Here is a 13396-nt window from a genome sequence, read left to right on the forward strand (position 1 = left end):
CCCCAGCACTGTTTGTGCAAAGTCAAGGCCTTTCACTTGCTCAGATGTTAACTTGGGGCAAGTCTTTTCTGGAAACATGACAAGAGGCCAAGACTGGCACATGTTCCTTGCCCAGGCTGAGCAGACTAGATGGTCCTTTTGGTCTTGGGCGAGACACTACAGAGAGGTGAGATGTAGCCTGAGCACGAGGCGATTCTGAAGGAGTAGTGCTGAGGGAGGCTGTGTCTTGTGGAAGCACCTGAACACCACGAGAAATGATGGAGTCTGGAATCTGAACGAGGGGAACAACTATGGCTTAATATTCTGAAAATGCCAACAACATGTCGCATCAATACCCATGCCTATCATTGTTTTCTTTTGCATTCTTTGCTGCTCAGCTTCCCGATATTTGGTGTCATTTGCTGTTGGTTGTAAGTGCATCTAATAATTTGGGATATGATGGAAACTTTCAGATTTAAAATATTTTCTCTAGCCAGATATTTAACAAAATGTCTTTAAATGAGAGGCAGTACAGCATTGTGGTTAGGAGTATCCACTCCCAGCCCTGTATCACTGTGAGCTAGCCAAGCTGTGATCCTTGCTGAGGATGGCAGGAAATGATGCGTTCTGCAAGTGGAGCCTCCTTCAGGAAGGAAGGAGATGGGGATAACGCAGAGAATAGCACCCCTTTCCTAAAACTCAAGGGGAAGAGTATCTCCGTCAGCACTCAAATTTCCTAAGGCAGTTAGGCCATAGGGGAGTAAAATCCTTTCCTTTTGGGTGCCAGATTCTCACTGAAACTGCTTTTTCTCTGTCTGCGTAACTCAGGTGGATTCCTCCCAGCAGCTATACACTCTGAGGATCTTACATTCCAGCTGCTGTCTTTGCCCTGAGTTCTAGGCCTAGGCCTGCTCCCTTGCTATTCCCCAGTTCCCGTGGCTGGGTAGGGTGAAATGCTACTCACTAAACTAGCAGGCTGGTTTCCCTGATTTGTTCCATTTCTCTCACTTGCTGCCCTGAGAAAATAAATAAGACAATAAGATGAATGCAGTCTTTATTTTCTCTAAAAATTGAAAGGTAAAGGGAACTCTTTACAAAAAGAAACCATCTGCATGGTTGAATGGGAAGGTCCAGGTGAAAGGAAGGAATCTAACTAGGCCAGGGTTAGCCAAGATCTTTGTGTGTTGATCCAGACTCCAGGGTGGTGGCAAATATTTTTAAAAAGAAAGAGCTCAACCAAGAGTTGGAGTGTATAGCCCCTAGAAATAGGCAGTGATGATGCTCTTCTTGCCTCAGCTAAGCATCTGGTGCTGATGAGGGAACTGACTCAATTTCTCAGGCTCTTCTGCCACCCCCACGCCCAGCATGGGATCTGCCCAGTCCTGCTGCCCCCAGAGGGTTGCTGACTTTCCAGGTCTTAGAGAAGAACGCTCTGTAGGTGTCCACAACTCATGCCATAAGCCAGTCTCACAAGAGTGTGAAGTGTGCAAACATTCCCAGAAGGGTCAAAAGGATCAGGGCAGGCAGGATTCGCAGCACCAGCTGGCCAAGAGGACAATCCTTTAGGGTTGGCCTTCTCCTTGGTCCCTGTTCATTATGGCATGGATTGGGCCTGATAAAGCTGCAGCTCTTCCACCAGCTACTCCCACCGGATTCCTAGAAGCTCACAGCTGACGTTCCATAGGCGCTCAGCTGTTTTGTTATTTCGGGCCCTTGGAGACACCCAGGTCCTCTTGCAGTCACTGGAGGGCAGAGAAAGATGGTAAATTCCAGGAATGAGAATTAGCAGTCTGGAAATCTTTATGGTCCCTTTCTCAGAATGTTTCTAAATGTATAAAATACAATATATGCCGGACTCAAAGAAACTAATTATATAAAATGCACTCTAAAAATATTTTTAAAACAAATTTGTGATATAGTAATACACAGGCTTATTTATTAATATATTCTATAAGAAGATCTAGTACCAGGTCTAATAATCAAAGGATTTCAAAGTAGTGGCGAGCAGAAGTGACATTCTAGGATATCTGCAACAACTGCAATGTGATATGAAAATATTTATTGTTCTACTGGTGACAAAGTCACAGGTATCACTACTACTACTACAGTTCAGTGCCTACATTCATAACTGAAGAAAATGCCAAATCTCAGTTGGAGGTTAAATTAAAGATGAAGTTATTTTCCCATCCAAGTTCACAGGCCCCTTGAATTCTGTGGACAGATGCACTTGCATACCATGAACTGCAGACCAAGCCCTCCAGATTTGCTTTGGAATGAGCAGGGGCACTGAGGACTAGAGGGATAGGGGGTGGGAGCAGAACACAGTTCTCATCATGTTTTTTTTTGTTTTTGTTTTTGTTTTAATTTTATTATTATTATACTTTAAGTTTTAGGGTACATGTGCACAACGTGCAGGTTTGTTACATATGTATACATGTGCCATGTTGGTGTGCTGCACCCATTGTCATTTAGCATTAGGTATATCTCCTAATGCTATCCCTCCCCCCTCCCCCATGTTTTTTGTTGTTAATGTTCCTTTTTTCTAATTATAAAAGTCCTGTAAAACATTCGGAACATGCAGCGCTGATAAAAGAAGAAAAGCCTATCATGGCTGGGCACGGTGGCTCACACCTGTAATCCCAGCACTTTGGGAGGCTGAGGTGGGTGGATCACCTGAGGTGAGGAGTTCAAGACCAGCCTGGCCAACATGGTGAAACCCTGCCTCTACTAAAAATACAAAAAACAATTAGCTGGGTGTGGTGGTGGGTGCCTGTAATCCCAGCTACTTGGGAGGCTGAGGCAGGAGAATGGCTTGCACCCAGGAGGCAGAGGTTGCAGTGAGCGGAGATCACGCCACTGCACTCCAGCCTGAGTGACAAAAGCGAAACTCCATCTCAAAAAAAAGAAAAGTCTATCATTTAGTTGCTTTCCGTACAGTCTTTTTTTTGCTTTGTTTGGATATAAATAGAGATATAGTCTCTCTCTCTCTTTCTCTCTTACATAAAACCAGGATCATACTGTATCTAGTTTGAGGAGGATTTTTGTTTTTTTTTGAGATAGGGTCTCACTTTGTCACCCAGGCTGGAGTGCAGTGGCACTATCATGCAGCCTTGACCTCCCAGGCTGAAGCCATCCTCCCACCTTAGCCTCCCGAGTAGCTGGGACTACAGGCATGTACCACAATGCTGGGCTAATTTTTTGATTTTTAGTAGAGATGGGGGTCTCACTTTGTTGCCCAGGCTGGTGTGGAATTCCTGAGCTCAAGCAATCCTCCTGCCTTGGCCTCTCAAAATACTGGGACTACAGGCATGAGCTGCCACACCCAGCCTTAAATTTTTTTTTTTTTTTGAGACAGAGTCTCATTCTGTTGCCCAGGCTGGAGTGCAGTGGAATGATCTCGGCTTACTGCAGCCTCCTCCTCCCAGGTTCAAGTGATTCTCCTGCCTCAGCCTCCTGAGTGGCTGGGATTACAGGCATCCACCACCATGACCAGCTAATTTTTTGTATTTTTAGTAGAGATGTGGTTTCACCATGTTGACCAGGCTGGTCTCTAACTCCTGACCTCAAGTGATCCACCCACCTCGGCCTCCCAAAGTGCTGGGATTACATGCATGAGCCACTGCGCCTGGCAAAATTTTTAAATAATAAAAAAAACCTAGAATAAAAAGATAAAAATCATCCTTCACACTCTGCTTGGCTCTCTGTAAAACTCCCTGGAAGTAACCACTACTGCCCAGTGGCTGGGTATCCCTCCAGACTGTTCTCTATGTATAAAAAATCATATAGTTTTGTATTCCAGTTTTTTCCTTAAAACATTATATCACTAACATTTTTCTATTAATTACATATTATATAAAAATATGATATTTAATGACTGTATATTTTATTACATATTTAAGGCAGCAATGTTAAACTCTCAGACTCTAGAGTAGCAACTGTCCAATAGAAATATGATGGGAAGGCCAGGTACAGTGGCTCACACCTGTAATCCCAGCACTTTGGGAGGCTGAGGTGGGCAGATCACTTGAGGTCAGGAGTTCAAGACCAGCCTGGTCAACATGGCAAAACTCCATCTCTACTAGAAATACAAAAACTAGCTGGGCGTGGTGGCGTGCACCTGTAATCCCAGCTACTCGGGAGGCTGAGGCAGGAGGATCCCTTGAACCCAGGAGGTGGAGGTTGCAGTGAGCCAAGATCATGCCATTGCACTCCAGCCTGGGCAACAGAGTGAGACTATGTCTCAAAAAAAAAAAAAAGAAAGAAAAAAATATGATGAGAAACACAATTGTTAGCCACATATGTCATTTTGAATTTTCTAGCAGCTACATTTAAAATGTAAAAGAAATTGGTGAAATTTATTTAGAAACATTTAATTATACATTAATTTATTGAGTTAATAAATGTGTACTTTATTTAACCCACAAATAGCAAAATCATTTTAGCATGCAGTCAATATAAAAAATGAGATATCTTTTATCTCATTTAAAAATATAAAATGAGATAATTTACACTTCTTTTTTTATACTATAGGTTGAGCATCCCTTATCAGAAATGCTTGGGGCTGGGCGCGGTGGCTCACGCCTGTAATCCCAGCACTTTAGGAGGCCAAGGCAGGTGGATCACCTGACGTCAGGAGTTCAAGACCAGCCTGGCCAACATGGTGAAAGCCCATCTCGACTAAAAATACAAAAATTAGTCAGGTGTGGTGGCGGGCACCTGTAATCCTAGCTACTCGGGAGGCTGAGCCAGGAGAATCGCTTGAACCCAGGAGGCTGAAGTTGCAGTGAGCCAAGATCATGCCATTGCCCTGCGGCTTGAGTGACAAGAGTGAAAATCCATCTCAAAAAAAAAAAAAAAATGCTTGGGATCAGAAGTATTTAGGATTTTACATTTATTTGAATTATGAAATATTTGCATTGTACTTACCAGCTGAGCATCTCAAACCCCAAAAATCTAAAACCCGAAATACTCTGAAATCCAAAACATTTTTAGCAGCAACATGCAACTCAAAGGAAATGCTTACTGAAATATTCCGGACTCCGAATTTTCAGATTTGTGATGCTCAACCTGTATGTCTTCAAAAATCTGGTATGCACTGTACACTTACAGTGCATCTCAAACTGGACTAGCCATATCTCAAGTGCTCAATAGCAACACGTGGCTAGTGGCTACCATACTGAATGGCACAGCTCTAGAGCCAGATTGCCAGGGCGTAAATCCCAGATCTACCACTTATAAGCTATATGACTTTGAGCAAGTTTCTTAATTATCTTGTGCCTCAGTTTCATGTGAAAACTTGGGGTAATATTACCTGCCTCACAGGGTTGTGATGATTATAAGAATTAATACACATTACACACTCAGAACTCTGAGTACCAAACACATTATAAAAACCTCAAGCAACATTGGCTATTATCACTTATCCATTCCCCTCTCATCAGACAGTAAGACTATTTCCAATGCTTCACGGAATAAATACTGCACTGATGAAAAGCCTTGAACAAAGTGAGACAACAGAGCAGACAGGGCTGGATTCTGTCATGGAATGGGAAAGAGATTTCACCCTGGGCTTCCCTTTACTCCCAGACTCTAGTTGCTCATTGAGTTCATGATAAGATTCAGCACTAAAATTTCTACTTCTATATTTCAACGGATAGTGCCAATCTTGGCAGCATTGAGGGACAGAGTTCACACCGAAGAGAGAGGACATTCCCCTAGCACTTTGTGTTAATTGGCATTAAAAAATTCATGAATCAAGTGAGCCAAAAGCCTAAAGAAGGAGAAAAAGGATCCAGAGGGCCTGCTAACATTTTCTCCATGGCATAACCAACAGCGACAGTCTTCTTTAAAAGCTTTCAGAAAGCTGCAAAGTTTACATGGAAAAGCGGCACACGGGTATAAAATAGAGCCAGAAAAGCAACTCTTCCCAACACGTAAGTTTGTACTGTAAGTTTCCTTAACAAAGCAACGGCATTCTGTTTGCAGGCCCAACCCAAACGTGGATTGCATCATCAGGCACAAACTCAGCTTCTCAGAATGCACAGCCCAGCGAGTCCGGCACCTCCCACGCACACAGGTGGTGGAGAGAACCCCACTGCCTTCACACACCTGAAGTACTTGCCACTCAGGGGCTCCAGGCCCTCAGCCAGGGCGCAGTGCAGGCTGGTCTGCGCCCCCTCCCGTGCCGTCTTGACAAAGGGAGAGAAGAGCCGCCAGAGCAGGCAGAGCAGGGAGGAGTGCCGGACCAGCTCAGAGCGGACGACACCTGGGTGCACTGCGTAGGTGGTGACCCCGGTGCCTAGGACAAAGCGGGCACAATTAGATCAGGGACACATTCTGAGCCCAGGAAAACAGCTTATCTCCTGCAGCAAAATACACAAGTGAGAAGGAGGAACTCAGGAAACATAACCCAGGATTCAGCAGGTACCACTCCTGGCCAGGCAGAGGAATTTGAACAGGAATGAATTGATCTTTCAGTAAGATCTATAGCCTTCTCAGCCTTCTATGTTCCAAAAGGAGTGCCTGGTTCAAGGTCCTTCTATTTCAATGTCGTTTTTATACTGTGGCTTTAGTACTACTAATAAACATGACAACATGTAGTGAGTAGTATCAATTGTTGACAGTGGTATCTTTATCATTTCTACAGGAGGAGTTTAGGGGTAGCGATCTGATTGGAAGGTGGTGGGTAGGACTTTATTTTGAGCTGCATTTGCCTGGCAAGCACATTTTATGAGGTGTAGATTGAGGGATGGTGATGCAGATTATGGGGGATTAACATCCCCCCCCAAGATATCCCTGGTGCCATCACTATTTTTCAGTACCAATTATGTGCAAGGGCTATACAACATGCTTTAAATGTATTATTTCATTTAATTCTTAAAGAGGCTTGTGAAATAGAATATTATAATGCCCACTTACAGCAAAGAAAACTAAGTCACAGAAAGTTTAAGTAAATTGCCTAAGGTAATACCTGGCAGGGTGCAGGGCCAAGGTCTGAACTCTGATGTAAAGTTAAAAACATGGAATGGACTGTCTGCATTTGAATCTTGGCTCAGCTAGGAACCTTCCTGGGGCAAATTCCTTAATCTGTCAGTGCCCGTCTTTTCATATTTAGAGTGGGGGAAAATAATAGCACCCACCTCACAGGAATGTTGCAAGTATTAAATGAGTTAAGATGTGTAGTGCATGGCACACATAAACCTCTCAATTATTATTGTAATTGTTATTGTTTATTTTTATGATTACCGTCTTCTTCTACCATAGGCATTCTGGAAGTAAAGATCATTGTTCCCAAACTCTGGTTTATTCACTATAACAAATGGGCCCCTAGATATGCAGATGTCAGAGCCAGCAGCTCACCCAATGCTCCAGGAGAGCACAGAATCATTAAGGAATAAGAACCGGCCTGACCTGATTTTACAGCTGAGAAGATGAAGTCAGGGGAGGTTAAAGGGGCACATCCACATCCACATGGGGCTAGCATGTGGTAGAGCAAGAACTTGGACCCAGGGGTCTGAAATCCAGCCCTAACTCCCTGAGTCCAGGCAGTGGCAGCTCTGTAGCTCAGATCACCATGTGGACCTCAGCAAATGGCACCCAAAAGGAAGCACCCTGGGTTTAAAGCCATGCACCCACATTCCAGTTCTGATGCCCTCACCTGCCGTATACTCTTTAGCTGGCCATTTCCTTGGACCTCAGTTCTGCTCTATAAACTAGGAGTAATAATACCTGTTACAAAAGGCCTCTGCTGCCAGATCATCTGAGGTAAGGAGTTTGAGACCAACCTGGACAACAGGGTGAAAGTTCATCTCTTCTAAAAATACAAAATTAGCCAGGCGTGATATTGCGTGCCTGTAATCCCAGCTACTCAAGAGGCTGATGCAGGAGAATCACTTGAACCCAGGAGGCAGAGTTCGCAGTGAGCCAAGATCACACTACTGCACTCCAGCCTGGGCGACAAGAGCGAAACTCAAGTCTCAAACAAAACAAAACAAAACAAACAAAAAACAAACAAAAAGCCCCTCCCTGTTGCAAAAAGCTATTGTGAAAATCAAATGAGATAAGAGATAAGATGTGATAAGATAAATACAAGGTAACTTTATGAGGTTCTTAACCCCTATTTGATTTTAAGCTCCCTGGGGGCAAGGATTCTGTTTTTATTCCATTCATAACTTCATTCTCCTTAGTCCACAGAGATATTACTGACACGTGCATGTTTGACAGCCTGACTTCCCAAGTTGCTGTGGACCTCTAATCTGGTCTGTGGACCATTTTTGCTATTCCTGTTTCTCCAGACTTACCTTGGAGCCTCTTGGCCAGCTCACGAGTAAAAAGTACATTGGCCAGCTTGCTGTGGCAATAGGCAAAACCCCTGCTGTAGCGCCTCTCGCTCTGGAGGTCGTGGAAGGGAATCTTGCCCATGTGGTGAGCCACCGAGGACACGTTAACCACCCGTGCAGGGGCAGACACCTTTAGCCGCTCCAGGAGCAGGTAGGTGAGGAGGAAGTGGCCTGTGAGGAGAGGCAGCAGGGGAGATTGAAGGTGGAATGGCAGCCCAGGCTCAGCATGTGGGAGCCGAGAGGACTTCAGTGTTAGCTCACTATCTTCTGGGTGTGAACCAATTTTGACACCGTGAGTAACTCTAATGGTCAGTTTGGTCTGAGTTTGTGGATTCCTCAAAGCAAGAACCAGAGCTAGACTAAAAGCAAGGCAATCATACTTAATTTATATTACTTTGTACCTCTGCCCTTGACCCACCTGCTGGCTTCCATTCTGGCCATGATTGCATAACTAGAGACCCAGGTACACTTGTGTATAGACAGAAGGATAGAACAGTCAGGGAAGATAATATTTGCTTAGGATCAGAAAACATGTTCCATGCTCTCCTCCCTAAAGTCTTCACCTTGAACGCTGAACCCCACCCTGCCTTGTACCTCAAGTTCTCAAGGATTGCCTACCTCCATGGACCAACCCATGGCTTGGTTAGCCATCATGTAGATGTGACCCCTCCAGCCAAGCCCAGATGCCTGCATACCCCCAGGCCTGGCCCTGCCTGGCAAGCCTTGTACTGCCACTGCCCCATCCAAGAATGACATTCTTCTCCCTGGTATTTCCTGAAATTTGGGGCTTCTTAATGGTATGGGTAAGAGGATCTCACTTTTTTAGACTGATCAGGAGAGGTACAGTGAACAACAAGCCAATGGGTCCAGTCTATTGGAATTCCCAGGCTCTATGAAGGCCCCTGGACATTCTCCACATTTACACAGTGCCATCTTCCTAAAGAAAAGATAGTGGGTATACCTCATTTTTTAGTCACTCAAAGATACTTACCCAGGTGGTTGACTCCCAAGTGGGTCTCAAAGCCATCAGCTGTCTTGGAATATGGACACATCATTACTCCCGCATTGTTGATCAGAATATGGAGCTGCTTTTCCTCTATAGGGCACAACCAAAGAGATCCTATGGTTAGTAAGGAGTCCCCTGGCTGCCTGTCACAGACCTGCATAATTGCCCTTTCCCTTTGTTCATTAGTTGTCTTTGTTGGGGTAAGATTTCGATAGGAGTCACTTGCTCTGCCCCTTCCTTTTAAAACAAGGTATTGCCTCAGCAGTTAATAACTATCCTTCATTTGGACCTATCTCAGTGACATCCAATAAGCATTGTCACTGGGTTTCTAATGAGTAATTTTAGTTACTCATATCTTCCTGGACATTGTTCATTCATTTATTCAGCAAATGTGTACTAACTACAGACTCTGGGCCAGGTGCACTCTACTGGGCACTAGGAATCCAGTGGTAACACAAGCCAGACATGGTCCCAGGATGTCCCTCATGGATTTCATAGTCCTTGGTAGAAGCTGGTCATTTTCCAAGATCCAGAAGAACTTGCCAGCAGCACAACTTCATCTCATGCCTATGGCCACAGAAGGTTGATTCTCAGGATGAAAGAAGAGAGTGGCATTGTGGCCACACCTTGATGCCAAGGTGCAAGCCCAGACAGGGAGCTGACACCTCCGACATTCCCATTGCTGAGGCAAAAAGACGATAAGGATCCTGCTCAGTCTATCTACCCAGCATCCTCTTGCCAATTCCCTGTCCTGCTGGTTCATGTGGCAGAACCTGTCTAGTGGGGTGGATGATGGTTCTGATGTAAGGGCCATAGATGGTCCAGGGTGGAGCAGCCACTCCCATAACCAATTTCCTGCTTTTCTACCTACCCATCAGGACCTCACCTGCCAGAAAGCCCTCAGCAAAAGCTCGGATAGATTTGGTGTCGGATAGGTCCAATTTCCGCACCAGCACCTGGGAGTTCTTTGTATCCACTCGGATTTCACTGGCAGCAGACTCCCCCTTCAGTACATCTCTGCAGGCAATATAGACTCGGGCTCCTGGGTCCAAGACAAAAAAAGAGCAGTATGTTCATATCCTAGGCTATAAAGGAGGTACAGTAAGTGAGCTTGGGACTGGTGGACAGAGCATTCATTCTCCCAGCCATCCTTCAGTGGTAGAGTGAACATATTGCCACTTCGGGCTTTTCATAGTAGTACTGTTCAGTCTTCTTGCTGTCAGTTTAATCCCAGTCTGGGAACCTGGTTCCCAGGTTTTATATTCTGATATTTAATGTCGCTTGGTATCTCCTTTTAGAATAACTGACTTGGCTATACACAGACATCATTGTTTTCCTTATTTTATTTAATAGAGAGGGAATAGGGAAGAAACAGTTTATTGAAGGCCACAGTGTAAGTTGGTGTCACAGTTGGACTTTAATCCCAGGTTCCTTGAATTTCTAGTCAGAGCCCCCAAGCCTAGGAGGAAACACAAAGAAATATGGACAGAGGCCCCAGTGGGAAGAAGGGTGGGAGGCATGGCACTTTGGAGACTAAAGGGCAAACACTTACCTCGGCTAGCGAGCTCTCTGGCCGTCTCCTTGCCAATGCCTGTGTTGGCACCAGTGATCACCACTACCTTCCCAGGAAGCTGCACATTTGTTCTACACACTCCACCAGCAAAGAACTTCCTATCGGCAAGGGAAACGAGCATCATGTACCATCCTTCACTAGCTCACACTAAGATACGTTAAAAAAAAAAAAAAAAAAAAAGCTATCCAGCCTCAAAGAAGGGTATCTTTAAGTTGCAGTCAGGAGACTCGTAAAAGCTAATCTTCATGGGACAACATTTTTCCATGGGGCAAGGTAGTCGCCTGTTCATCAGTTCAGGTGGGAAGATCACTTGCCCAGAAGCCACAAATAATCATATTAGCAAACAGAGTAAATGCTGGAGTCAGGGCCAATGGAGACTTTCCTAGTTAGATAATAAATACATCTAGCTCTTATCTCTAGAGGCTCCAGAGGAAAGCTTTCCCCTCTAACCTACATTCAAAACATACGCATGATAAACATTAGCGGAGTCAATATTCAGTAACCGTCATCATGAGTAACTGATGAACAGCACTCTGTGGGAGGTGGCACACACAGGTACTGCTCTTAGCACTCTGAGGGATGGCATACACAGGTATGGATCTTAGGCTGCCTCTCCAGTTTTAGGGAGTGGGTCATTTCCGAGGCTTTCAGCCATTGTATTAGAGATTTCATTCTGGCCGATGGCAAACAGAGAGAAAACCTCCTTTGTTCAGACCTCTGTGCAGAGAGCACTCTTTTACATGAAGTTGACTACACAGGTCCTAAAACAGAATACAAAGGGGCAGAACTAACATTTCCTGCACATCATCTGACTGCCAATTACTAGGCTAGGCACTTTCCATATGTAATTTATTTTAATCCTCTCAACTTCTCCAGTATTAGTTCCACATTACAGTAGAGAAAATTGAGGCTCAGGGAGGTTCATGTCACATAGTGGTGGCAGAAGTGGGACTTGAACGCAGATCTCTATGGAGAACCTAGAATAACACTGTCCTTGGTAGGTCCATTTAACCTCCTTTATCATCAGAAATTTTTTAGGCTGAGCCCAGTGGCTCATGCCTGTAATCCCAACATCTTGGGAGGCCAACGTGGGATGGTCGCTTAAGCCCAGAAGTTTGAGACCAGCCTGGGCAACATAGTGAGACTCCCATCTCCACAAAAAAACTTAAAAAGTAGCTGTGGCACATGGCTATATTCCCAGCTACTTGGGAGGCTGAGGCAGGAGAATTGCTTGAGCCTATGAGTTCAAGGCTGCAGTGAGCTATGATCACACCAACGCACTCCACCCTGGGGTGACAGAGTAAAAATTTAAAAAGAGAAATTAAAAAATTCTCCACTCAGAACACACATTTATTTGACACCTCTAGAAATCCCACAGCAAAAGAGCCATCCCAAAACATTAATTGAGGGTAGTCTCAAAGGGAAGAGAGTTTGTTTCTTTCCCAAACTACTACCTGGTACTTAACAGCGTGACAAGCCAGCAGGGCCACCTTGAATAGGGACAGAGTCTCTGAGTTCTTGAGAGACACCCAAAGGAATAAAATGAAAAAGCAAGGACTCCCACCTAAGGTGTTTGTTGAGCTACTTGACAGAGTCATCCATGCAGCCTTCCGCTGGCAGTAGAACTCTCCCCAGAGCTCAGGTGGGGTCAGAACTCAGCCCCACCTCTACCTGGCCACAGATGCTTCCTTCTGGTTTTCCACCATGGTATCCACAACACCCCCTTCCTTCCTGCTTTTCCTGCCCTGACTTTCTCTCCGTCAGCCTCCTTCCCTTTCTCTTCTTTCAGCAGCTGAGAACCAGCTTCCAGTGCAGGTCTTTGTAAACAATTGTTTAAGTTGCTGAATTAAGACAAACCTGATGGATGGAGCTACCATATACAGGAACGAGAAGAAGGAGGTGAGCAGTCCCAAGGTGACCAGCATCGTTCCAACTTCTGTAGCTGCTGTTGCTTTTGCTGCTGCTCCAGCTTCAACCCCAGCTCTGACTCAGGTTCCTGGTCTGGCTCCAGCTCTTGGCTGCTTCTGCTGCTTCTCTGCTCCTCTCCGTCCTGGGTGCTCAGCAGCAGCCTGACTCCAAGCAGAGCCCAGAATCCTATTTAAATCCGAGAGCTGTCAGAGCACAGCCTGCTGGGAGATGTAGTCCTGGTGGGGAGGGGACGGAGTCAAGGTTAGAAGCTTACTCAGGTTTACTGGCAAAGAGAATGTGGGGAAACTAAAGCAAGTACCCCCTAAACCCTCCATCCTCAATTGTTTCTCTTCTCTAGGAAATGTGTTCTCCCAACCACTGCCACCTCTACTGCAAGATGGAATATATAGAATATTTTTAACTTTAGCCACAAACCCCATGATGCTTAAAATATGAGTGGATTAAAATAGGACGGGAAGGAAACTCCCAAAAGAATGGAGAGAGACGTCAGAAGAGCTGTTAACCTTAGGGAGGAGGGGCAGTGACTGGGAGGGAGATGACTGGAACTCCTGGAGGGCTGAGAGTGCTCTG

At 45.1% G+C, this 13396-nt stretch overlaps 1 protein-coding gene across 1 annotated transcript; it reads right to left on the reverse strand.

Moving 5' to 3' along the window:
* Window positions 1–1032: 1032 nt before the first annotated feature.
* RDH12 (retinol dehydrogenase 12) lies at window positions 1033–13120 on the reverse strand. Its single transcript, XM_032180357.2, has 7 exons — window positions 12755–13120; window positions 10877–10995; window positions 10211–10366; window positions 9310–9414; window positions 8280–8489; window positions 6088–6277; window positions 1033–1721 (listed from the first exon to the last, which is right to left on the reverse strand). The coding sequence occupies exons 1-7, from the start codon at window positions 12820–12822 to the stop codon at window positions 1619–1621; spliced, it is 951 nt and encodes a 316-aa protein (XP_032036248.1). The 5' UTR covers window positions 12823–13120; the 3' UTR covers window positions 1033–1618.
* Window positions 13121–13396: the final 276 nt, after the last annotated feature.

Source organism: Hylobates moloch, unplaced genomic scaffold, assembly GCF_009828535.3.
Source record: "Hylobates moloch isolate HMO894 unplaced genomic scaffold, HMol_V3 SCAFFOLD_16, whole genome shotgun sequence".
In the NCBI taxonomy this organism is placed as follows: domain Eukaryota; kingdom Metazoa; phylum Chordata; class Mammalia; order Primates; family Hylobatidae; genus Hylobates; species Hylobates moloch.

Excerpts from the sequence above, each read along its gene's own strand:
- RDH12 (XM_032180357.2), bottom strand. The coding sequence starts at position 12,822 with ATGCTGGTCACCTTGGGACTGCTCACCTCCTTCTTCTCGTTCCTGTAT. Across the intron at positions 9,415-10,210 it reads TGCTGAGGGCTTTCTGGCAG|AGGAAAAGCAGCTCCATATT; the intron begins GTGAGGTCCTGA and ends TGTGCCCTATAG. Across the intron at positions 6,278-8,279 it reads GCTGGCCAAGAGGCTCCAAG|GCACCGGGGTCACCACCTAC; the intron begins GTAAGTCTGGAG and ends GCTTTGTCCTAG.